The sequence below is a fragment of the Podarcis raffonei genome, chromosome 1 (assembly GCF_027172205.1).
Source record: "Podarcis raffonei isolate rPodRaf1 chromosome 1, rPodRaf1.pri, whole genome shotgun sequence".
NCBI classification, from domain to species: Eukaryota; Metazoa; Chordata; class Lepidosauria; order Squamata; family Lacertidae; genus Podarcis; species Podarcis raffonei.
Window position 1 is genome coordinate 71447108 of NC_070602.1, and position 26087 is coordinate 71473194.

A 26087-nucleotide genomic window follows, 5' to 3' on the forward strand; every position below is an offset into this window, starting at 1 on the left:
TTCTTTAAAGCCATCTATGATGTCAAATATGCAGAGATGCATACTGATATCAACTGGAAAGAATATAATATTTTACCCGAAGGATTTTGGATGTAATACAAATATGCTGATATTTCCTTTAAGAAGCTTCCCTCATTGATCCCATAATATTAAGCTTAGGAAGCAGGTTCAGAGTTTAAGCACTAATAGATGATTAAAGGGTAACATACATTCAAATATCATCAGCAGAAATAGGTTTTATTTCAGCTACTCAGAGTATAGATGATAAATGTGCATGCTTTGAAGTTCAGTCATTGCCTATACATATTCCATTATATAAATAACCTAGTCTTCATTGAAGTGATGCTTAATCATAAAGAAACAAAAGTACATCTAAGTTAAAAAGAAACTAAAAACCAAGACATTTCTTGACATTTTAAATTTACAGTTAAGTAAACACCTTGCACATCACTATTACCTCCAATAAGAATTAAGGATTCACAGTGCACTGTTATACGTTATGTAGACAGACATAGGTCACATTAAGTTTAGTGAGACTTGCTCCCAGGGTTGCAGCCTTAGTCATGCATAGCATTAACAAAATTCAGCATGTTATTGAGTAGGCATGCAACTTCATATATTTTAATACTGGGCTGAGGCAATCAATGCATTGCTGCAGCCAATCCAAAATTTGACTATATGTTGAAATGACTAACCAGATGCAATCCAACTTACACTTTATATTTTAAAAAGCCAGGGGTAAGATTCAATCACACTACCACCTCTCTGAGTGCAAGTGGGAAGCATTTGTGCATGAGAATGGGGAACAGGCATGTTTCTTCTGAAATCAACTCCTTATACCTTGAACTTATACTGCTGAACTTCAGAGGGGTTTGGGGATTGAACACAAGATGCTCTGAGGTTAAAAGTCCCCTTCTACAGGCGCAGCCAGCCAGTTTTTTAGAATGAAAAATCAAATTACTGAAAGACACTTTTAAGACAGGTGGAACAAAACACTGTGTTGGCTGATTGAATTTAGTAATATTTGTAAGCCTCTTAAGAATTTTGTTATGTCTCTATGGACAGGGGTACACCAAAAGGTGAGACTATGCTCCCAGCTCTTCTCCTCCTTCGCACAAATAGCTGTAACCACTGGGTTGCTCAGTTCAGAAGCTGTTTATTAGGGACGTGTTAAATCACATTCTGATTTCTCACTGAATATAATCTGGCAGTTTCTTCTTAGGAGGATGACTCTCTGGATATATGCGACAGTCTACCTTTCAGTACTGCACAGCACATCATGTTTCACCCCCAATATCCTGATGCAATACCAAATAATTTTTAACAAACAAGTTGACCTCCTTGGAGCCTTCTTCAAATGATTCCAAAAATGAAGAACTAACCTGGAAATAGAACACATTGCTTGGTGTCCCCTTAATGTTCCTAAGTAACACCTCATACACCAAATAACAAAAAACAACCTCGACACACAAAAACACAAAAAGGGGGCAAGGAGATGAAACAGAAAAAGCTAGCAGGGATAGCCTGGCCACAATGACCCTTGAATAGGAAATCTCAAGAGTGGGTTATTGCAATGTATTGTATGTTGTGCTGCCTTTGAAGTTGGCCTGGAAGCTGCAGCTATTGCAAAATGCCGCAGCTAGGCTTTTAAGCAGCACAGCTTACCAAGGAGTTGCATTGGCTGCTGATATGCTACAAAACCAAGTTCAAGATGCCTGCACCAACATGTAAAACTTTATATGGCTTAGGATCTGGATGGATAAAACTGAACAGAGGACTTTTCCCCATATCAATCTGCCTGGAATCAAGCTCCACTGTAACGATATGTGTTCAAAGAACTGCCCAAGTAATAGGACTGCATACAGTCACAAAAGTGGATTTAAACATTACCATACTCTTGCATTGCAAAAATATAGAGGGCACATTATCAGAAATTGTTAACAGCTCCATTCAAATTAAACAAGAACTTTGAAGCAAAATAATAATTTAAACAAAAGAAAAACAGTATTGCCATGTCATGTACTGCAAACCTATGTACATTTATTTGGATGTAAACTCCACTCTACTCATTGAAACCTACTTCTGAGTAGCACTGATTTAATGATTTAGACAACAGAGAATCATAATTTAGACTAACATAGGAAAACACACATTAAAGCAATGAATAACATTGAGTTATGGTGGAACAATGATCTGGGCTGATAATTTTCTTTTAAGAAAGGAGATACATTGTTATAAAAATATAAGAAGGTTCGAAGTCCTACAACTGCATGCCAAACCTTCTACCAGTGCACAGGCACTCTCCAGATTTCCCTTCCACCTGCAACATGTCACATTGCATTGGAAGCTGTTCAAGGAAGACCATCCAATTTTGGAGGGAGGACAAGCACTGTGTGGTGGAAAGGAGAGGTTCCAATACGTATGCAAAAACTATCAGTGGCTCTTTACATTTTGCTCCAGATATACATGAAAAATGCTAGGAAATGGCATTTCCCAAAAATGTATCATGTTTACTGTTTAAAATAAACACAAACTTTGAAATTACTAAATTTACCTTAAATGAGTACTTGCGGTTTATATGATCTTCAGGTCCAACTGTAGATATTACATAGCTAGGCAATGGTATACTTCCGAGAACAGATTCTTCTCTGCTGTCTTTTGAATGAAGAAAGAAACAAATTAACTTCCATATTTCAACTGAAACACAAAATGTATTCATGCTATCAAGCATGTATTGTGCAACAGCCCACATCTTGTGCGACTTATGTTAGCTGCACTATGTGTATAACTTGTGTGGTTCTTTGGGGGGCAGTTGGGCACACAACAGTTCCACAAGCCATCTAGAATCCCAGGAGCTAGTAACTGTACCATTGTTCAACAGCAGTAGTTGGCACTTGAGATATAGGCTGACAGAAAGGTTATAGAGGGACTAAACCTTGGAGGGACAAGGTGCACTCAGGGTTCCAGGTTCAATCACTGGCATTTTCAGTGAAAAGGATCAGCAGGTAATGTGAAATATCTCTGCCTGAAGCCCTGATTAGCTGCTGCAAGTTAGAATAGACAATACTGGGTGAGATAGACAAAAACATTGATCATTTTTCTGATAATTTCATGTGCTTTATTAATGTTATGTGTGAATCTCCTTTTTTAGCAACACAAACATTTTGTGCATCTCATAGGCCTCTGTATTTTCCAGTACATTGTTATTATTTGTGAGGAGCAGAGAGAAAGAAATACTCCTAGCAATCAAGAATTGTTTGAAGGAGACAAATTAGAGAGCGGGGGAAGAGAGAGAACTGTTGTCACCAAGAACTGGGAATGGCAATTGGTTTGCACAGATGTTCTTCAATCAAAAAGGTAAGAAATGCATAGATTAGCTTCCATAAATGACTCCCTGACATTAATGCAAGCAGGAGGTAGGGAGTTGTTCTCTAGCATTCTCCCAGACATTTTGAACACCAAAAAGCTCAACACCAAAAATGTAACATTTGTACTCAGCTCTCAGTTCCACAAAAAATATTAAAAGCAGATCTTTATTCACTAACCTTTGTAGTAAAATAAACAATAATCAGCAAGCACAAACCATCGCCTTTTCCACAATCTCATCCCAGAGCTGTCCTAAAAATACAAATAATAAAATACCAATTTTTTAACACAGACAGTAGAAGAAACAACACAGCACTAAACAGAATCTGAAATGTATATATTTTTTCTTAACATATGAAAATATGATCATCAACAATCATGCAAAGCTATGGCAGAACCTGCCCAGTATCATTATTTTCTCATACTACTTCCCAAAAGCTTAATTTTTTGTTACTGGGCGTAATCTAATTGGTGCTCTTAAGAACATGGAAGGCTTTTGATTCTGCAACGACTTCCACTAATAAAAGCGGAACTTTCGCTTGCAGCCCCCATGCTGCTTTCTACCCTCCTCTGGCGAGTCTCCCAACTCTCTTGAACTGATTTTCAGGGCGTGCTGGGGGAGGCAGAAAGGAGCCAGAAAAGGCAAAAATCACATCTCTTTCTTTATTGCTAGTGGAGCCACCCACTGGATCAACTCTTCCATCACTAATTAGATACCATTATTATGAAGAAAAAGCATATTACAATTAGTGAATGCTAGTTAGAAGACATCAGTAATGCACAAATGACAGATATTATTAGTATGCTGGATGGATCAAGATCAGTGGAGCAGTAGTGGCAACTGTATGATATATCTGAACATGTTTATGTTTTTAATTCTGTATAGCTTGGGAAAGGTTTTCAAGACTGCAGTGCTAATAATGATACGGGCAGAGTTCATCTTTCATGTCAGTAGAACACTGACAGGCACTAACCGCTGACCTTTTTGTTTCCAGATAGTTGACCTGCCTGGCTGTTTATTACATGCTGCCCAGGGCTGTGCTGTAATTTTATGCAATAAAACTAGTTATGTTAATATACGTGCAGGACACAGTAATTTGCATTGTGATAATTTTTAAAAAATGTTAATTATATTTATAGAGTCTGGTATTTCATACTTATTGCCTCCTGGAAAGGTGTTTAGGTTACAATCTTTCAGCTTGAACTGTTCACATTTTGATATGACTAAGCTTTTATCCGCCTCTGCCTTAAATACACAGCATCCTAAACTATAAATCTAACACTCCTACACTATATAATTTGACAACTGTGGTACTTATTCACACACACACAAATATTACAGTTGTGTTAAAGCTCTTATTGGTGGTCTATTTTCACCTAACAATCACGATCTGTTCATAAGTTGCCCAAGGAAAAACAGTAGACTTTTTAGTACACTATCTAGATAACTCATTTGCAGAACTACCTGCCTATTAGATTACTCATAATATAAACATGTATTTTCCTATGTTAGATTTTCTACAAAGACTGTACCCTTATACTAGAGACAGAAAACAAGGCAAGAAGATTTGAAGGTCAATTCTGAGATTCCCTGATCACATGAAATTTGAATTCCAAGAACTCCACTCCAGCGGAGGAGCAAGCTGCTCAGGCTGCTGGGGCAGCACGCCCAGGGCAGGGCAAGCTGCCAATAGGGGTGGGGCGAGTCGCCCACAGGGGCAAGGCAAGTCGCCTACAGGGTGAGGGTGGAGCGAGGTGCACCATGGGGCCTCCGGTGTCTGCCTGCCTCCTCCTACTCAGCTGCCCTACAGGAGAGATGCGTGGCTCGGGCGCACTGCAGCCCCCAGAGTGAGTGCCACCTGGCATTTTGTCACCCCCCTCAGTGGTGGCACCCGGGGTGGCCCACACCCACCACAACTCACTCCCCCCACCTCTGCTCCAATCCAGCATTTTCAAATGCTATGCAAAAAAAGGTTCCTTTTCACCAGGCAGTTCTGATTTAACTCATTGCAACACATAAATATAATTACAAACTCACCTGCTTATGAAGCCAGCCTCTCACCACAACAGGAACATTAGGGTTTCTCCTTATAGCCTGGTCTCTTTTCCCAAAACTGTGTATTTTATTGCCAGATTTTACCACCTTCAGACAAGTATAATACAGGAACAGTAAGTGCATGACATGAGCAAACATAAAAAGTACACATACAATGTATTTTTTAAATAATGTTCCCTAATTTGTTACACAATAATGTAGTATTTAAACGATTTTGCCACAAAATGGGTATTATCAGTTACTACACAATTACACATGTTTCCATTTCCTCTACATCTTTTAATTCTTTCTAAGAATCCAGTTATTCAGCAACTCCTCTCTGCAGTCAGAACATCCTCAACTGGGGGTATATCTAGCAATTTATCTTTGTATCTTGGGGCTAATTGAATATTAATATTAATTTATGCTGGTCAAGAGGGAGGAAACTAGCAGAAGTCCTTGGGCTTCTGAACCCAAATTCAGACTGGACTTCAGCTTTTGTGCAAAACCCCTCCTGCTTAAATACTGGTATTTTGAAATCAAATCTTCTCTTTCAACTCCTCCTTAACTTCGCACACTGACCGCACTGATCAATTATGTTAATTGAAACCATGGCGTAAGAATGAATGTGTCAACATGTTGGCTCCTCAGGATGAGCCACTTTCCTCCTCTCTGGGCTTTTAACACTCAGAGTATTGTCTGAACCCGGGATCATGGTTAAGGTCATTCTTTCTTAACCATGATCTGTAGCCATGGTTTGTCATATGGTTAGATGTCATAGTCAAGAAGGAGAGACCTTAACTATGATCCCAAGTTCAGAAAACCTTGTCCTCAGCAGGAGCCCAAACATTTGCCTAGTCATGGTAAGTCATACCCATGCTCAGAGTGATGTGTGAACTAGGCCAGTGAAAATCTGCTACATCACAGTCACTTTCCATTGTAAGTCTTAAGTTACATTATTCATTCTTTCTCTGATTATATAAGGACGCAAGGAGCCTAGCCCTGTCTTCTCCCATCCTTCTGTGTAGGCACGTCTGGAAATTTACCAAAGTCCTCTTTAAGATCAAGTATGCAGCTTTCTCCTTTTCTATTTTTAAGCACATAGTAATATATCAATATTGATTATACATGGGTAATATGTTCAATTTCTGCCATGAACTTAGGGTGGCATAACATGATTGCACTAGTGAGTGATATATCATTTTATTCCTCAATATAGTAAAATCCTTAAACTCATGCCATAGACACAAATCTTAATTTCAGGAGCAGAATCAGAATCACTATGACTGAATTTACCATAGAATAAAGCCTTTTACTCTTGGTTAAGCTCTTTCTACCTTCATGTCTATGTTAGGAGGTATAGTGAGAAAATAAATCTGCTTAAATGTAGGCTTCCATACGGTCCATAATTTCCCTGAAGTGGCTTGCTAAAACCTGTCTTCTTTTTTTTACTGCACATCACATTTTTATAACTATTCAGTAGCAGGAATTCTCCAACAGTGTCATAAAGGGCTCCCCAGTCATGAAAGAAACTGCTGAAGCATCCTCAAGCATGACAGCCAAACAAAGACAATACCTCTTTTAGCTGGTTGTCCTCTCAACCTGAGCATGGGGAAATGAGTTAAAAGAAGAAAGGAACTAGAGCCATATCAGCATGCAACAATCTTTACAGCTCTTCACCTCAGGGGCATACCAAATTAAGAAACAATAAGCCATACTTGACCCCACTAGCTGTTTCAACTACACAAACATACAATCATTTGAATAGTACTGCTTGGAAATGAGCAAAATGATACTTTATGCCTCAACAAGAGCTACACAAGAGTGGGACTTGGAGGAGTATCCTAGTAATGATCTTTACATGTTTTTTGTTTTGTTTTGAAGGAAAATGCAACTAAATACTTTTCCAGTTTCTAAAATAGGGCTTTATACACCAAAATCAGCACCTTGAACTTAGTCCAGTAGCTATATGGCAGCTGGTGCAATTATTTCAATAGCTGGGTAAAGTGCTGGCCTGATCCATCTTGCTGTTCCACAGCATGACGAGAATCTATTGGATTCCATTGGTATCCAGGTGTAGATCATCATAATCTATCTACCACCCCTGCAGGGAATGACTGAAGCTACAAGTACAACCTCATCATGAAAATAGGGTGACATCTACACCCCTGTTTCCAGACCATGCCTTCCTCCCTCTGGAGCAAAAACTGAAATCAATACTTTGCTCTGCACTATGTGTCAGATGAGTGACAACCTGAGACAGCCTCATGGTTGTCATGGAAGCTATGAAGTCATGAGCCAGAACAACCAAGGTAGCTTCAATATGGATATTCATCAAACACCACATACAAGACCACCTCTGCCAGCTCAGTCACAGAAGCTGCTGGACAGCAGGGTGGACAGTACACCAGCAAGAACTATAGATCACTGTGTCCTTGGCATGATACCAGGTGCAGGACCTCACAGTAAGCTCCAAGACAAAGGGTGTTCCTGGTGATGGAAGTTCTACGGACCATAAGCACTCCTCTCTTCCATTCTGCCCCCAGTTCCTGCAAGCCAATGCTTACGCGGAATTGAGTATCCAGGTGGGTGCAGCCGGGTCAGATCAACTCCTCCCAGCACACCCACCCAGAGCTCAGTAATACACGCCAGATCAGCACTCTCATCCAGGAACAAATAATGGATAACAGGTCAGTGAGCACAGCAGATAAGCAACCAGGAACCAGCCCATGGCAGTGGTGGGAGCAAGGAACAAGGCGTACATAGGTTTGTCCCCATCTTCCGTGGTAACCTATCGCCTCCCCATGGCTACAACTCCTACTACCCATGATCACTGAAACTGGGATGGCATCACCCGTGCCCTTCCTTCTCAAACTCCTCCCAAACATATTATGCAAACAACAACAGTCCATCAAGAAAATCTACCACAACCAATTATACATATACAGAGCTCCCTAGTCCATAAGGGGTTCCCTTTAATTTCTGTTACCAGAGCAGCTTTATAAAATGACACTGTCCAATATAATGAATGGTGCAGCCAAACACCATGATACAGTATATAATTTAAAAAAATGATTTAAAAGAAATGCTTAAAGCTGATATTGTCCAGGTAAACAGTGTGAAAGAAAAAAACTGAAAGCAATGAAATAGAGAACATGTACCACAGTGGTTAAGAGAAACAGGAAGCTTCTAGCTCAAATCTTAACTCAGCCATGAATCACTGTATGACCTCAAAATGACTGATGTGCCATATCTGTGCAGATCTAATGAAGTGCAATGATCACTTTGCCCAAGGGCTAAGCTCAGTCCTTGATACTGTTCACATTTCAGAATAAGGGGGGGGGGGTATGTGTCTTACCTTGGAGCCAGGTTTTGTATCTACAGTGGATGTAGTCACTGCAGTAGATGTTTCACTGACCATGCTTGAGGGTCTTTGGTTTATCCGATGCTTGGACATAAGTGAATTTTGCCTAGGAAAAAAAAGAATAGGGCATTTATGACATATTTAAGTTCCCCCACCCCCGGGGGCTTTTTTGCTCTTGTATAAGCATGCCACAAAAGGATAGATGAAACTTGTGAGCTTTTCTACACTTGCGCCAATGCAGTAAACTGTTCACTTACAACAGTTTTTATTACAGATATCACTGCTAACAGAAGCATGCTCATTAAGTCTGTCCTGCAATCTAAACACTATCTTCTATAGTTCAGCTAACAGATGTGCATTAATTTACTTACATCATATTTAACAGATTTATACACTGAAATGATTTTAAGAGCCGAATAAGCTGATACAGTCAGTAACTGTAATTTTCTGCAGAGTGCAAGAATTTTTTTATTTACGATAGTTATTTCTGTACATGCAACTGAACAGGACCCAAGAGGGGCACAACAGGCCAACACCAGCTTCAGGCAATACAAAAGCCTGGGGTCCTTCCCAATTTGGGCTAGCAACAACTTCCTGGTCAAGCTCACTCTCAGCTCTGACAACAACCTGGAGGAGGTAGTCTCCTTCCTGATGAAGCACCTGCTCTGGGGGATAGTGGTACCCCTAGTGGCCAATCCTGTGTCACAGGCGGCCAAGGATGTGTGGAGATAAAGGGCCACAAGGTTAAGAGCGCCGGAGTGTGCAGAGGCTGAAATGAGAACCAACACAGTCAGTAAGCAGAGCAGGGGTGGTGAACCTGTGGCTCTCCACAGATGTTGTTGGACTACAACTTCCATCAGTCCTCAGCCAGCATGGCCAATCATCAGGGTTGATGTTTTCAATCAGTTTCAGCTGGTGGCCCAGCTGCACACCTATCTGGATAAGGATAGCCTAACTTTTGTTGTCTATGCCCTGGTAACCTCTAGGTTAGATTACTGCAACACGTTATAAGTGGGCCGCCTCTGAAGATAGTGCAGAATTCAGTGGCCAGGTTGCTTACCGGGGAAAGATGGTTTGAGCATATAATGTCAATCCTGATCCAACTGCACTGGCTGCCAATTAGTTTTTGGGTCCAAATCTAAGTGCTGATTTTGACCTCTAAAATTTTAAATGGCTGAAGACCGCAATACATTAAGGACTGCTTCTCCCCATATGAACCAACCCAGAGCCTGCAATCATCATCTGGGGCCCTTCTTCATATGCCTCTTCTGCAAGAGGTCCAGAGGGCAGCAACCAGAGAATGTGTGTTTTCTGCAGTGGTGCCCTGCTTGTGGAATGCTTTCCCTGGGAGGTTTGCCTGATGCCTTACACATTATTAGGTGCCGGGCAAAAACATTCCTCTTCTCCCAGGCCATTGGCTAATTAAACAAACTGTGTGATTTTTAAACTGGGGGGGGGTATTGTTTTTGTTTGTTATTATGGTATGTATTTCTGTGTTTTAATATTGTAAACCACTGTGTGATCTTTGGATGAAGGGCAGTATAGAAATAATAATAATAATAATAATAATAATAATAATAATAATAGTAGTAGTAGTAGTAGTAGTAGTAGTAGTAGTAGTAGTTATTGTTAGGAAGATACAGCTAAAACCACACATCAATGTTATAAAAAATAATAATTAAATAAGTTAAGAAAACTAATTAAGGGAACAGGAGCAGGTAAGCAGCGCCTACTTTAGAGATGAGGTCAGTGAGTGCCACATGAGTTTTTGTTGCTACTAGTTAATGCAAAGCCAGTATTAAATAAAACATCAACCATTCAGGATTCATTTCAGCATGAGACCTAGTTCACTCAGGTGTTTCAGTTAGTGGTCGCTCAGATGATTTCACATTGCAAGCAGTAACCAAGGCTATCATGGGCAAGAAATTTTGAGCTAGGTTCAATTCATGAGCCATGGAAATTGAATGTTCTTGCCATTAGCAATTATTTGGAACTCCAGCAAGTACAAAACAGGGAAGCTGACTTACTGACTCACAACATCATCTTGACTACATGATCATCTACATGTCAAACTTAAAAAGTAAAGCACACTTTTCTGCTGGTGGCTGTCTTATAAATTTCCACTACAAAAACTCAAGGGTGTTTATTTGCATTAGAAAGCTGGGAACACACACACACACACATATACACATAAGCTTTCATACTGGGGCAGCCTAGAAACTGGAAAAGCAGCAAGTGAAATAAATGCCTTTAGCTACCAAGTCTCTGAATGCCAGGAGATAACAGACAAGTGTGTGATTTCCCACATTCATATTTGTAAGACTGATCATGTTGCCTCTTCATTTTTCCATTAACTATATCAAGACTCTTGATTTTTCCTGCAGATATGAAACCATTCTTATAGCTTCCCTCTTCCCAGAGCATCCCCATTGTTATGACAAATCATGTGAAATATTTCATTTTATAGAATAAATATAAAACCAAGAATTTCTACTGAAAGGATAGACAGATGAGAAGAAAATTACAGCCAACTTATTGATGGCAAGGGTGGAATTTTAATTAATTTAAAAGAAAATTTTATTCCAATTTCTAATAGTGGAGTGTGTTTTTTTGGAAGCTGAACGGTACAATTAATTGACATACAAAAACATGCAAATAACCAAAACACAAACCTGCCCTATTTTACTGAAGGAATGTTAAATATAAGATCATGTTTACCTTTATGTTCAGGGAATGAAAGCAGCTAATTCTTTAAATGGAATACTATGAACTTTTATGAAGGATGAAAACTCAGCACACAGTAGGGGAGGAGCTTTCTAACTGTTATAGCTCATTACACTTAATAAATGGCACATTTTAATATCACATCTATATGCTAAACACGATGAGCATACTCAGCTTCTTACTTTGACATCTGCCCATTGTGTTTTCCTTGCTGTGCACAGAAAGAAAAATAGGATTTCTTATTTCACTTCCTACTATGAAAGTCGGTATCTGCCTCTTTACAAGGTCAGAGGTGGGTGGGTGGGTGTTTCTTTTTCAGAGCAAAAGAGCTTGCTCCTCACGTTTCAGAACTAACTTTGCCATGCACCACCACTAATCTACTAGGGAAGTAATGTTATGCTGACATTTCTCATTAAAATCTAACCTGGTATCTGTAGTAGTGGTGGTGGTGGTGGTGGTATGCCAAACCAGCATAAATGAGCAAGCTTATTCAAAGTTTGTATAAATTATCTGGTATGGAACTGTTTAAAATATTTGACTGAATAAATAAATTACTTTTGTCGTGATCATTGTAAATACTGGAGACAGTAGCAGCAACAATGGCCTGCTTCAGGTTCAATGATTAAGGGGTTTTCTCAGGACGGTGGAGGGTGTGTATGCTGTGTCCTGTTGGTGTAATGCTGGTGGCACTCACCTTTCTTCTGGTAGGAAATGCTCCATGGGTGGGGACAAAATGGGGGGGGGGGGTTGAGGAGGGTCAGTTGAGGAGGAGTGAAAAATGTCCCTATTTTCATCTGAAGCATGTTGGAGGGTATGGTCTTTAGTGTGTCCAATCTGGACATCACAACTAACAATGGTCAGAGTAAATTTATTGATTGGTGTTTTTCTTTTAAAAAAATTATTATTCTTTGGTAGATTTGCAAAAAAACACACACACCAATAAATAAATTTTAGAAAGTGGCAAGATTAAATGCAGACACACAAAGCATTTTTTGAAAAATCAAAGAAAGCAGCCACTACAAGCTGCCTAAGGGAGGAAGAAGAAGAAGAAGAGTTTGGATTTGATATCCCGCTTTATCACTACCCGAAGTGGCTAACATTCTCCTTTCCCTTCCTCCCCCACAACAAACACTCTGTGAGGTGAGTGGGGCTGAGAGACTTCAAAGAAGTGTGACTGGCCCAAGGTCACCCAGCAGCTGCATGTGGAGGAGCGGAGATGCGAACCTGGTTCCCCAGATTACGAGACTACCGCTCTTAACCACTACACCTGACAGCAGCAGAGAGGCAACGAGATGCTCCCTTGCCGCCGCTCGGGACAAGTGCCAGCTCCCCCTCCTTGAGCTCGGCAGCGGCAGCACTGGCAGGAGAAATAGCGACATTTTGGGATCAAATCAGAAGCCAAGATGGCTTTCATAATTCCAGGACTGACCCTGGAAAACAGGGAGACTTGGAGGATATGAAAGACAAACTAACCAGAATTGCCTCAAAATAATGGTTCGCAAACCCATTTCTTGTTGAGTTTCATTGTTTCAAAACATGGTTTGGAGGCAAATCCAGTTACCATTGTTTGTATGATCTGAATGGTCTGGAAAACTACAGTTGGATTACAAGACAGGTGGAAGTGCATGAGCCCACATGGTGTTCCTGATTGCCAAGAAGTGTTTCGTGCCTCACATTTAGGTAGCCCTTGAGCAGGTTCAGACAAACCTTGGCTTCCCAATCATACTTTCTTTGGAAAAAAACAGCATGTTTGGATGGCACACGAAGCCAAAGGCTATCCCCTGTTGTTCCCTGAACGAAATGGGAGTGCTTGAGCTGTGATCCAGAACACAGCTTTTGCACATTATGGTTTAAACGAACCTCCCCTCCCCGCACCCTTCAGATATTTTGAACTACAATTCCCATTATCCATGACCATTGACCATGCTGGCTGGGACTGATGGGAGCTGTAGTTCAACAACTTCTGGAGAGCACCAAGTTGGGGAAGTTTTAAACAAACCATACAACTTGACTTAGTGTCATATGTGCCAGTAACATACAAACCAGAAAACAATGGTTTGAGCAAACCATAACATTAGAATTGGAAACTACCACTTTGAATGTTATTTTTCAGTCCAGTGTTGTACAAGCAAACCATGGTATGCCACAAAACCAGAAGTGCAAGAGGAAAACACATCACGTAAGTGGGGGATGAATGGAACTGAATCAGCACAAGGTTCATTGCATCCTAACTGAAGAATGGTTGTGCTTGATTAATATTCCAGTAATGTAGTACAAACTTTCAAGATCTATTTTATATCATGCAGCTTTATTTTCATAATAAATAAATGGGTCATACTCAGAGTAGACTCACTGAAATCAATGGACTTACACTAGTCATGTCTTTTGATTTAAGTGGGTCTACTCTGAATTTGACTTGGTTGGTTTCAAACTGACTAAGGTGAAAAGGAAAGAATGATATGTCAGTATCAGTAAACACATTTTGCTAGCTCTGCATATTAATTAAAAATCAAACCCACACAGCAGTTTTTGAACAAAGCTATATGCCATTATGCCACGGGAGATTTGATTGTTTATGTCATAGAAGGGGGCCAGGAAAAACAAACAGAAAACAATGAAGTATTATTTAGACTCAGAGGAATAAAAGCAGTTTAAAAGGACAAGGTCTCTGGAGGACAAGGAAGATGCTCAATTTTGCCAACAGAAAAAGGTTGCCACATTAAGTTAATTATCTGTTGCAGAATCAAGTCATAACATGCTAGTTAACAAAGTCAATTTTAACTGAACACATCTATTTAATAAACCTTAATTAGGGTTTTATACATTAAGAGAATAAATTTTCACTACCTTCACAAATTATAGAGACATGTGAGAATAGATGAGTGCATTCTTTTACATTTAATGACAGTTGTCAAAACCAATTTTAAAATAAGTTACTTTAGTCTTTTGGTGTACATAGGCTCACATGCAAGTAAAAACATGATACATTAGTTGTGCCAGAAGTAACATGCTCCTTACAAGTGTTAATTTAAAACAGTTTCTTTGCTTGCTAGAATCTATCCCCATTTTTAAAAGGGAAAAATACTATAGCTTAGATAAAGTGTCAGAATATGGAAGAAAATGTAGTTATGCATGAATGAATGTGGTGGGGTTTTCTGTTTTATTTTATACCAACAATGACTCCTATTCATCTAAACCAAAGTGCTCATGCCATACTAATTTTAAAGCATCAGACAACAGAGTTTGTTAAAAAACCTGCGCAATTTGTAAATGGAAAAAGAGGACTCAAATTAGCAACATAAAGAACAGAAGGTTGAGTCTAAGAGCACGGCTGAATGCGGCTATACTGTGCAACATATTGCTGCACAGAAACCTTACAACTTCTTATCTACCTTTAACACAGCCAAAGGGGAGCTCTGACAAATTGGCTGTCCTGAATGTTTCTGTGGCTGTCACTGATATTCAATGAAAGAATAAACGAAATAGGTAGGTAACAGCAATTCTTGGGTCATTGTTCATTATTTCTCCTACAAAAGAGCAACCTATCAGACGAAAACAGCTAGTGAACATGACAATCAGCTTCATGGTTTCATTCAAGACAGGCACAGGTCAGCCTCCAACATCTACTTGGGATTAATTATATTTTTAGAACCCAACTGTTAAGCTGATTCCACCCTTCAAAAAAAGGCAGTTTCATTAAAAGGTTTTGCAATATTAGATGCTTGCATGTGCACTATTTAAGAATTCGCTTAATTTTTATTTATTCTACCTTGTCCTTCCTCTCACAATATCCCAGGGTGGCTTACAACAATGATCAAAAGCTAACACTAAAAGCAAATTAATTCACACCCCACAATTGGTATGGATGCCTTCCATTTAGACTTTGTAGGAAGGCTGAGTTTCAGAAAGTGGCAGATTCAGAGCTCTTTAATAATAGTCTCAAACAAAGTTTATGACCTTTTTGAGTAATTTATCCTATATATTAGCATATGCTATAACAGTTGCTGTCTTCTTTTCTCTACATCAGAGGAAAAAGATATTTTTAGTATTTTGCTATCTTATTCATTCACTGCCAAGAGAGAACATACGTATGGTGATTTACATAAAGAATTCTATTTGGCAAATAAACACTTTGAAAATTATTATGCTGTCAGATGTATCTATACCCAGATAATACATTTGTCTTTCTCAGCGAATATCTGCACCTTTTACACACTTTCCATTAATTAATTTCACTGGAGTTTTTGCAGCAAATTTCCTGATAGATTGCACTCAAAAGTTTCTTTTCTGCAGTTCCTTGCTAAATCATAAAATCAAAGAACTGCACAGCTGAAAGGAATACAAACCTTCATAGAGCTTTTTTTATTTTGCGATTATGATCTAATTTCTGACTTATTTATAGCATTTTTCACCTCTGTGTGTACCTTCACCCCCAGTCTCTGCTTTTCCAGGCTAAATATACCCAAATCTCTCAACCATTCCTCATAAGGGCTTGGTTTCCAGACCCTTGATCATCTTGGCTGCCCTCCCTTCCAGCTTGTCCTTAAATTGCAGCGCCCAGAACTGGACACAGTATTCCAGGTAGGATGTGACCAAGGCAGAATAGAGTAGGACTTTTACTTCTGTTGATGCACCCTAGAATAACATTAGGGGTTTTTTTTTACTGCTGCAGCACACTGTTGACTCATGTTTGATCCTTTTCAGATACACTATTAGCAAGTCAGGTGTCCCCCATATTATATTTGTACAGTTGGTTATTCCTGTCTGATGTTTGTTTCAATGGAAATTCTTTTTGTTAGCCTTGGCTCAGTTCTTCAGTCTGTTAATGTCACCCCAATTCTGTCTTCTGTGGCATTAGCTACTCGCAGTTTCATCATCTGCAAATTTGATGAGCATTGCCTCAATTTCTTTGTCCAAGTCATTTACAAAGATGTTGAACAAAGGGCCTAGGATTGAACCCTGCAGCAAAACCCTAATTGCCACTTTTTTCCCAGGATGACGAGAAACCAGAAAGCGAGTACTCTCTGGGTTTGGTCAATCAACCAGCTACAAATTCACCTAACAGCTACCTTGTCCATCCAAAATTTTACCAGCTTCATCGCAAGAATATCAAAAAGTTCCACTGAAATAAAGATACAGATAAGGATGATATCCTTCCTCCAAAAAGCAACCTTGAGCCTTTCACATTTTCAGCTAGTGAGAGATCCGAGAGATGAAAAGAGGTATCTCTAGGAGTTCTGGCTGAGTTCACTGGCAGTCATTGTCTCATTATCAATTTTTAACATCTTCTGCCATCCCTATTTTATCAATCTGTGGTATACTGCAAGCCTTCTGGATAGGATTGTCACACTTCCATGCCCTTTCAAGTGACTAGAACACGGTGTGGAGTGAGAAGCAGTATGTGAAAGACTGGATAAAATTTACTATATGAAGTATAGCTTATGTTTCTGGAATAAATGGTTTAAAAAAGAGACCTATATCAAGTAATTGGTCACTAGCTAATCAGCTGTTGGACTGAAATACTAGATATTGACTGTGACTGTAGAACTGCAGGAAAAGTTGCAGAACTTCAGCAATTAATTGTGGACCAAGCAAAGTTATTAGATGTGTTTCTGTAGCAGCATTGAAGTGATATGATCTCTCTCTATTTATGGCAAAGCTCCAAGGGGCCACATGCCAGTGGTGGGAAAGGCCAGAGTCAGAAGTGGATGCACAATGCAAATAAAGGTTACCTTTGTGCAGCAGACGAGTTTTGACACACACTCTAACACTCCTTGCTATCATCCATCTAGGCAAGCAAGATGCATTGTCAGTGTTCAAAGGCATATTCCATACAAAAACACTTAGGGGAATGTGGAAGATGGCAGTTGAGTGTTGTGGCCTGTAGAAAGAGGATGTGGCCTGGGGAGAATCCCAAAGGTCAGACAGAGAAGCCTGGATTTGGCCCTTGGGCTTGATGTTCCACAGCCATTATTTAGATCTATGTGAATGAACCTCAATGAGCCTTGACAAACTTCAGGATTACTAGCTCCTCCTTTCCCCTCTCCTCCTCCTGTGCAGCCAGGAGAATGACTTTCACAGAGTTTAGTTTCATTTTTAAAGAATCTTGGGGTAATATTATTTTAAACCAGGCATCCTGGATTTAAACTAACTCCATAGTTTCACAGTAAGGCTGCTTCATGGTTTATGAAGCTGTAAACTACCTATACTGTTTTAAACCAGGACCCTCAGGTTTGAATGCGATGCTAAGCAGGGATTCTTAAAAGTGAAACTAAACTTGGCAGAATTTCTTTTCCTGGCTGTGTGAGAGAAGGAGGGAAGAAGGAGGAGCACGCAGGTTTGTGGGTTTGCTTTGGCTCCTTGAGAGTTGTCCACAAAAACCTAAGACCCTGACCATAATCTTTGACTTCAGAAAAATTTCTGATTCTCTAAAGTTACTATTTCTAAAAAACTTTTTAGTATCAATGCAGAAGGTAAGTTTGCAGTTGGGAATAATGTTGATAAATAATGTATTTTAGTTGTACATGTTTGCGTTTATCTTGCAACACAAAAATTCAAATGTTTACAACGCATCCTATTTTGTAAAAAAGTAGTAAGACTGATCAATCTACTTACTCCTCTTGTAAAATAAACTCAACGTTTTCTGGGGAAAACTGGCCAGTCACAGGATGCCTAAATGTTGTGGTCTGCTGGTTGTGGCTGAAAGGAAAATCAGAATGTAATTTAATACCAAAGCAAGGACAACTCTGAGAAAATTACAACTTTTCAAAAATATTTGCTCTGCCCAGTTGCTGATCTTACAAAGAGATCATATTTCCTGCAGTGTAGCAGGAACATTAGATCCTTTTATCTCTTTTGTCACAGGCTTATTGAATCTATGAGAGATCTACTATCCCATTTAAGTCCAAAATAAGGACATCATTTGTTACATACACTTCTGATATTTAATAGAAACAAAAAAAGTGTGTTTCTATCATCACCACCAAATGCTTGCTCCCATATTGAACACCGGTTACATTTTTTTTGTACAGGCACAAGAAACAGAGTCTTGTCTCAAAAAAATAAACAAACATTCCAAGAGATAAATTCTATACCACACACTCAATGTTATGCTGTACAATCAGTACATAGAAAGTAAACAGCTCTAGCAATAAGAAATGTTGCTGTCAACATTTATTTCCCCAATATAGTTTTGACTTTTACTGAACAAAATTTAAAACTAGCTAAAGCTATTGTACAAATGATCTCCACTGATGAGACTGGTGTGTTATTGACCTATAATGTAATCTCAGGGAAAGTTTGTCAGTGTTCAGTAGTACTGTATAAGGCTCTCCTATGCTTTCATAGCCATTCACAATTGTATTCTTCCTACAAAGATATAACCCTAAAATGATACTTGTGAAGAAGGAATCTCCTAGTCCCTGAGCTGGTATTTTGGCATTTCTTGAACTCTCTGTGGCAGAAAAACTGAAGGGACTTTCGAAAACAATTGGCCTGGCAGCTTACTCTTCAAAGAAAAAAATGGTGAACATCACACCAGCTATCTTTAAGCTCTGGGGCATTCCTAAAGTAGGTCTTTGGATTCTGACCATACTGCCTATTTGCATGAAGCATGTTTTTTAGACAGCATATGCATGAGCTGTGTGACGGGTATGCAGCCCCTGTGCACAAATGGGAACAAACCAGAAGGCCACAGTTAATCATAGCTGTGCAGCATATAATACAGTGGTACCTCGGGATGCGAACAGGATCCATTCCAGAGCCCCCTTCGTATCCCGAACGGAACACAAGATGCAACGACGCGTCGGCGCATGTCACGTTTCACCGCTTTTGAGCGTCTGCGCATGCGCAAGCGGCGAAACCTGGAAGTAACGCGCTCTGTTACTTCTGGGTTGCCGCGGAGCGCAACTCGAACACGCTCAACCCGAAGCACATTCAACTCGAGGTATGACTGTAACTGAGAACTAAGGTCGGTAGTTACTAAACAAGTCAGGTTTAGTAAGCCACCTTTAAACCACAGCTTTATATCCTTGATGGTCTTGAACAAATTAGCAAGTTCCCTGAGTTAGAACATAACAAGAAGTTCTTCTTGTTCTTCCTGGCTTGTTTCTCCGTTTGTGCAACAACAAAGATTGTGAGAGTGCACGGCTCATAGAGATCATCTCAATATATCTAAGAGGGTGACAAAATGCATCCAGAAAAGCTATAAGCAAATAGAAGAAGAAATTAAATATTCAAAGTACGCTATGTAGCTAGCAAAACCTGTTCCGTATCTACTGGAAACAACAACAGTAAAATCCCTCCAAATACCAGCAATGGAGATTGTTTAAATATAGCTCTTAAGGAGATGGAACTGTCTCTAACAATAGCTCTTAAATAAAGCACCAAAAATGGCAATCAGTTCTGCCTAAATTCCTTCACTGGTCCTCAAAATATTTCAATTAGCATCCTATACTTTGAACAGCTATTTAATCTGGTTGAAGTACATTCCAGTAAGATACACCTGGCTTTGGAGGTCAGCTGTTGCTCTTTTCACCAGCAAGCGCTATTCAAATTCTGTCCTTTCCCGTTGGTTAATTATTCCTGCATGGCTCAAGGTTAACTGCTAAATACCTTTTTAACAGGACTCAATAGATTGCTGAGTACGGGGAAGAGAAGACTTGCAACTGGCTGCATATTTCCATGTCTGGGCAGGTTAAATCAGACATAACACAAAACACCTTTTCTCTACACATTCCTACACTTCTCTTTTGTCTGTTAATTAGCTTTCCAGATATATATCAAAAAAGTTCCCATTTGATTTTTTTAAATGCACATAAAAATATGTAATTAGATTCATAATTTTGAGATCTTCCATCCCAGGAGTAGGTACTGTATTGAAGTTATTAAATCACCAGGAGCACACACAAAATATGTGTTGCAAATCTATGCAAACAGTAATTTATAACGTGTTTATCTATCACAACCAAGCTTCAATTATTTTAAACTATAAACTCAAAATTTACAAGGGCTGGGATCCAATATGCTACTTTAGGCAATTCCATTATACTGCCTAAATAAGGTACTTGAGATACTTAATCCCTTCTTCTATTTGCTTATAGCTCTCCTGAATGCCTGGGAAAAGTGGAAGGTGAAAGGAATTCTCTTATTCATGAAAGAACTACTCTGGATCCAAGTCATTGTCTTCAGTAATATACACAGCCTGACAATATATTAAATATATGGATAAATTATAGGTATCTTTGACAAAGTACTGGCTACTGTAATATAGTATTAATGTATTGATGAGCAATACTGGATTGATCAGCTGTTTAATTGATCCAGTTGAATGTCTAATCTGATGAACTTGCGTATCTGGCTTAATTTTTAGACCTTAAATTATAAAATGCAGGTTCAATCCCCAGCATCTCCAGATAGGGCTGAAGGGTACCCTATCTGAAATCCTGGAGAGCTGCTGCCAGTCAGTATACACAACAGTGAGATGAACCAATGGATTCTCACCTCAAATTCCCATTAAAGCCATGAGAAAATCAGTTTTACTAGCAAACAGGAGGTTAAACTAACCCCTTTCCAGCCCCGGGAGGAGCACAGGGAGCATTCACGCAACACACCTACACACTGCAGCTGACACACTGTTTGGAAAGCACTGATGTAGAAGACTAGGGGTGCTTAGTAAAGGTAAAGGTACCCCTGCCCGTACGGGCCAGTCTTGACAGACTCTAGGGTTGTGCGCTCATCTCACTCTATAGGCCGGGAGCCAGCGCTGTCCAGAGACACTTCCGGGTCACGTGGCCAGCGTGACAAGCTGCATCTGGCGAGCCAGCGCAGCACACGGAACACCGTTTACCTTCCCATCAGTAAGCGGTCCCTATTTATCTACTTGCACCCGGGGGTGCTTTCGAACTGCTAGGTTGGCAGGTGCTGGGACTGAACGACGGGAGCGCACCCCACCGCGGGGATTCGAACCGCCGACCATGCGATCGGCAAGTCCTAGGCGCTGAGGTTTTACCCACAGCGCCACCCGCGTCACCCACAGCGCCACCCGGGGTGCTTAGTTTACCATATATTAGCATGGAGAAACAACACCTCATACTAGCATAAGCTTTTATATTTTACTATCCCCATATTTATTTACTTAGACAATTTAAATACCATTTAACATAAAAGAACAGTTTTCCTGCAGAGGAGGAAACGAGTCCAGAATGAGCTGTCATGGCCCACTTGCTCCACTGGCATGAAGTGGAATCTTTCAGAGGGGTTTCCTGAATGCTGGAGAACCTGAACCTCACTCACCAGATTCACTTCCTGCCAGCTCCATTGCTGGTCAAGAGCTGGAGTTCTTTTTCCAACCATCCAGGGAGCAATGAAAGGTACACATAGGGCTGTATAATTTACATTCCCTCCCCTCTGCAGAAAAGCAAGTCCAAAGTAAGTCCAAAAGTTTGCTTTACAAGAAAAAGTAATCAGCTTTTCTGTTAGTTTTTCTCAGTTAAAAGAATGGGATCAAGGAGATTAATGAGCTTTGCAGATCTAGTTATCAATTGGACTTTTCCTGCTATGGGGTAACTGCTTGTTTCCAGCTTCCTTGTTCTGAACAACATCTACAAAGGCAAAAATGAAAACCAGTCTCTACCATTCTGCCTGGATCTGGCTTTGCAAAATAGACATTTAACTTATAGAATCCTGTAACTGTACAAGTACATGATATTTCCTTCAGACCACCCTAGGATAAAAACAGTCTGGTTTATTAGCCACATTTCAATATTTCTTTTCCCCACCAATTTTTAAAATGGAATATTTAATAGCAAACAAGTTACAGAAAAGGAAATGAAAGAAAAAATAGTTTTAAAAAGGTAAGTTGTCGTAATTGCCAATAAAGAAGTATAGGTTATAGGTATGTTATTTACATACCAAGAGGGAAAGGATGTATGGCCTATAATTACAAAGGGTTTCATGGACTAAATTAAAACAATTCCAATGAGAAGATAGAAAATAACCTTGAACTGTACTAAATCCCCACGCTCTCATAGACTCGTGATACTTCTTTCATTGTACATTTGCATGCCATATGATTATCCCCTAAGCACAAACCTAATTTTCCATGTTATCACATTATGGGGTTGTCGGTTTAAACCCTCCATGCCTATTCATGCTCAGAAGCTTTGTTGTGCTCATGCTGGTGGCAAACAGGTATCATTGGGGTTTTATATACGGAACTGAGGAAGCCCCCACTAATTGCTTAACAGATTGAAATATATGTATTAAGTAATGATTGTTAAGACCCATGCGAGATGGTGGAAGCTGAAAACAGTTTTCATGAGGTTCTGAATATTTTAAAGGAACCAGCTGTGGGTGCAAGTGTAGGAAGTTAATTAAAACTCAGCTTGATGGGTTAAGTTTTCCAAAGGTAGTATTCTTGTTAGAGCTACAGAGTAGTGCCTTTGTCTATCATAAGGAGCTAATCAAAAGAAATGAAGCAAAGGGAACTCCCTGAAGTTTCTTCACTCTCCTTACTTCAGAGACCTGAAGGAAGTCTTCCTTCTTTCTCTCTCTTTTTTTAAAAATAATATTTATTACTTTTGAAGATTACAGAAAAAGAAGAAAAAAGAAAAATAAAGACAAGAAAGAAAGAGAGGGGGAAAAAAACAAAAAACAAAAAAGTGAAAAAACACCACAATACAATACCGTATACAAATATTATAAAACCCACCCCAAAACCATTAGATTAAACACATGACTTAAAACAAAAAGAGTTTAAAATACATCTCTCCTTTTCCATATTCTATCCTTCATTTCCTTGTTTCCTCGACTTCCTCACACCTCCCTTTTTGTATGCCAGTTCTTCTAATTGTTTCAGCAAATCCTTTCCATCTTTCTCTGTTTTTTATCATCTTGTAAATAACATATTTTAACCTTATTTCCCTTTAAGACTAAATTACTTATCTATACTTAACTTCTTCTAACATTTCACTAAATCCCTATAATATCATTCCACAGTTTTTCTAACAGTCATTAATTTTACAAAATTTCTAAATATGAACTTTAACTTCCCAGTCTTCTTCCACCCTCTCTTTTCCCTGGTTTCGGATTCTGCCAGTCCTTTCCGTCAGATCCATATAGTCCATCAACCTGGAGATCTTATATCCGAGGCTCTTAATTCTTTTCCAAGTCCCTTCTGCGGATCTTCTTCGTATTCTTTAATACTCAGCAGCAAATCTCGGGTAAACTCCAACCAAACAAAACTTTTCTTCCTTCTGAACAGCTCAGCCAAGTTTCCATAATTGAAACTAAAGTCCATAAGGTATTTCGGGACGTATTTCAGGATTCCTCCAAATCCATAGGCCCCCAAAGCTTCAAGTTCCTTCAGGCCCAAACCCATGTCCCAAAAGTCAGTTGGTCCCTGAATATAGGGATCTTTCCAACTTTCATTCTTCAGTCGAAGCCAGGGTCCAATCCTCAAAATCTGGCTTTTGCTAGAATCAATCATGCAAGGCCTCAATTTATAATCCTCAATTTGCTTCTGTAGAACTGAGGATCCTGCCTGAACTACCTTAGATTTCGCAACGGCATCCTTCTCCTTTTCCTCCACCATTTGTCCTACCAAAGTATATTCCTGTTCCAAGTCCTGAATTATTTCTGTATTGTTGCTTGCTTTTTGATTCAAATTGGTCACTTTCTGTTCCCGGCTGTCAATTTTGGAAATGTCATCTGCCTTTTTGTGCAGCTGTTCAAGTGAATGATTTATCTTATATAATACAGTCACAATACCTTCTCCTATCAGCATTTTGAATAGTCCAAGGTCAATCTCTGATTCTCAGAAACTTTATCTTGCAGCTGGAGCTTATCCTGTTACACTCCTGTAACAGTTTCACATGCTCCCTCTAGAGGGAAACAGTCTCAACTTGTATGAATTCTTTCAAGCACAGAAACAGTTTCTATTTTCAGTTATTTTTTCCCCCTCCCTTTGATAAACTCAGAAGAGATCAATGGAAACAGTATCTTTCCAATTTTAAGTAACTGTCAAATCCGTTCTGTCAATGAATCTTCCCCAAACGTCATCAGGCAGACCGTTCCCAGGTTCAGAGCAGTGGTAATTTGCTTTTCACTCTCTCCTGCAGGTTCTCCCTAGGTTCACGACTTCCCCCCTCTTCTCCTGCTTCCAAGGGGGTTTTGTATTTTTAGCCGATGGAATTTTAGTCCTTTATCAAAAACTTTCAGAGACTTTAGTTTGTAACGTCTTTGCTTCAGTCTGTTTACAAAAGCGGAAGGCGGACTTCCTGTTTAGAGCCTTCCCACTTCGTTGCCAAATTAAAATATTTGAAAATCCAAATTTTCCAGTCTACTCACGGGTAGTTGTTTAAGGTCCAAATGTCCACAGGAAAAAGTCAGCGCTCTCCGGCAGCAGCAATGCGGCTTCACTCCGTGAAAGAAGCGGTCGATTCAAAGCACCGCGCCACTCACCCCACATCGCTCCGGATCCCCAAAACAGGGTTTTCCCGTGAGTAGGGGAGGCGCAAAAGGTGCCAGCCGAATCCCAAGTTCACAGGCTTCTCCCGCCTGTGATTTCTATGGGTCTCCGCCTTCGCCGTGGCGGTTAGACCCTGCTTTTCACGGAGCAAGTCCCTCCCGATCGGAGGAGCTCTGCCATTGCCGGAGGCGCCAACCCGGAAGTTCGTCTTCCTTCTCTCTCTTGAGCTAGCACTAATAATTTTGGGAAGTTAAATTTTCAAAGGAAAAAGTTGCTGTTTCTGGGGAGACAGAAGCAGTTATTGAAAGCCACAAAAATGCTTTCCAGAATGGAAAATTCACAGGATGAAAAGTCGCAGCATAGCAAGTGCTTTGTCAAGAAAGGAAACACTGGATAGCACAAAGCACTACCGGTCGCTTACTTTAAAGTGTGGTTATCATAAACTGCCTTGAGTAGGGCAGTTTTACACCAGTGACTATTCCTCTCCCCTGCTGCCCCATCCCAACACCTGAAATTCCTAACTTTCCAGTCCTCTACCCCAGAAGAATTATGATCATGGTCACTACAATAATATATCTCCTTTTTTGGAAAGCAGTGTCTGGCGGTTTCTCTGTGGTGTGGATGAGTGCGAAGTCAAAGACTGGGATGGAATTAGTGTCAGTCTACTACAACTGCATTCTGTACATATGTTTTGAAATTATCTATCAGTGGAATAGTCATTATAGTCTAGATCTCAACTATTGGTTCAGCACAATGTTGGGGAGTTGTAAAGAGAACGTTGTTTGCAAGCAGTTTTCCATGGAAAGTGGATTAGAGCTGGATGGCTCTGCTTTATTTGCCAGGATTATAATGCCATTTTAGTTATTTGTATCACTATTTAAAAAAATAAACCTTAGAATTTGGCTATCAGACCATACTTTCTGGACACTGTGGTTGTTAAATGAGAGAAACTTATTTTCATGGAAGAAATGCAACAAAAGATATATCCCTTACCCTGGATTTGCAAAACAAAACACCATTTACCAAGCACTACGCAGAACCACTTAGTTCACAACCAGCCAAGTGTCATATATCAATGTTTTAGTGACTGATTAAATCTCTCTCTCTCTCTCTCTCTCTCTCTCTCTCTC

The 26087-nt window shown here is 39.7% G+C and overlaps 1 protein-coding gene across 15 annotated transcripts in view; it reads right to left on the bottom strand.

Moving 5' to 3' along the window:
• Window positions 1-26087, bottom strand: part of PLEKHA7 (pleckstrin homology domain containing A7) — a 158572-nt gene that overhangs the window by 60607 nt on the left and 71878 nt on the right. For 12 of the 15 annotated variants that reach the window (XR_008331093.1, XM_053392551.1, XM_053392575.1 and 9 more), the window contains 5 exons: window positions 18105-18188; window positions 8760-8871; window positions 5405-5509; window positions 3546-3618; window positions 2555-2655 (listed from right to left, as the gene is read on the bottom strand). Coding sequence is in view for 14 of the 15 variants with exons in the window: in XM_053392551.1 (XP_053248526.1) it covers window positions 2555-2655; window positions 3546-3618; window positions 5405-5509; window positions 8760-8871; window positions 18105-18188 (475 nt within the window). In the remaining variant the exon portion in view is untranslated. Of the gene's footprint in view, window positions 1-2554; window positions 2656-3545; window positions 3619-5404; window positions 5510-8759; window positions 8872-11659; window positions 11708-18104; window positions 18189-26087 lie in introns of those variants that run through there. The other 3 variants (XM_053392525.1, XM_053392568.1, XM_053392585.1) reach the window with 2 other exon arrangements.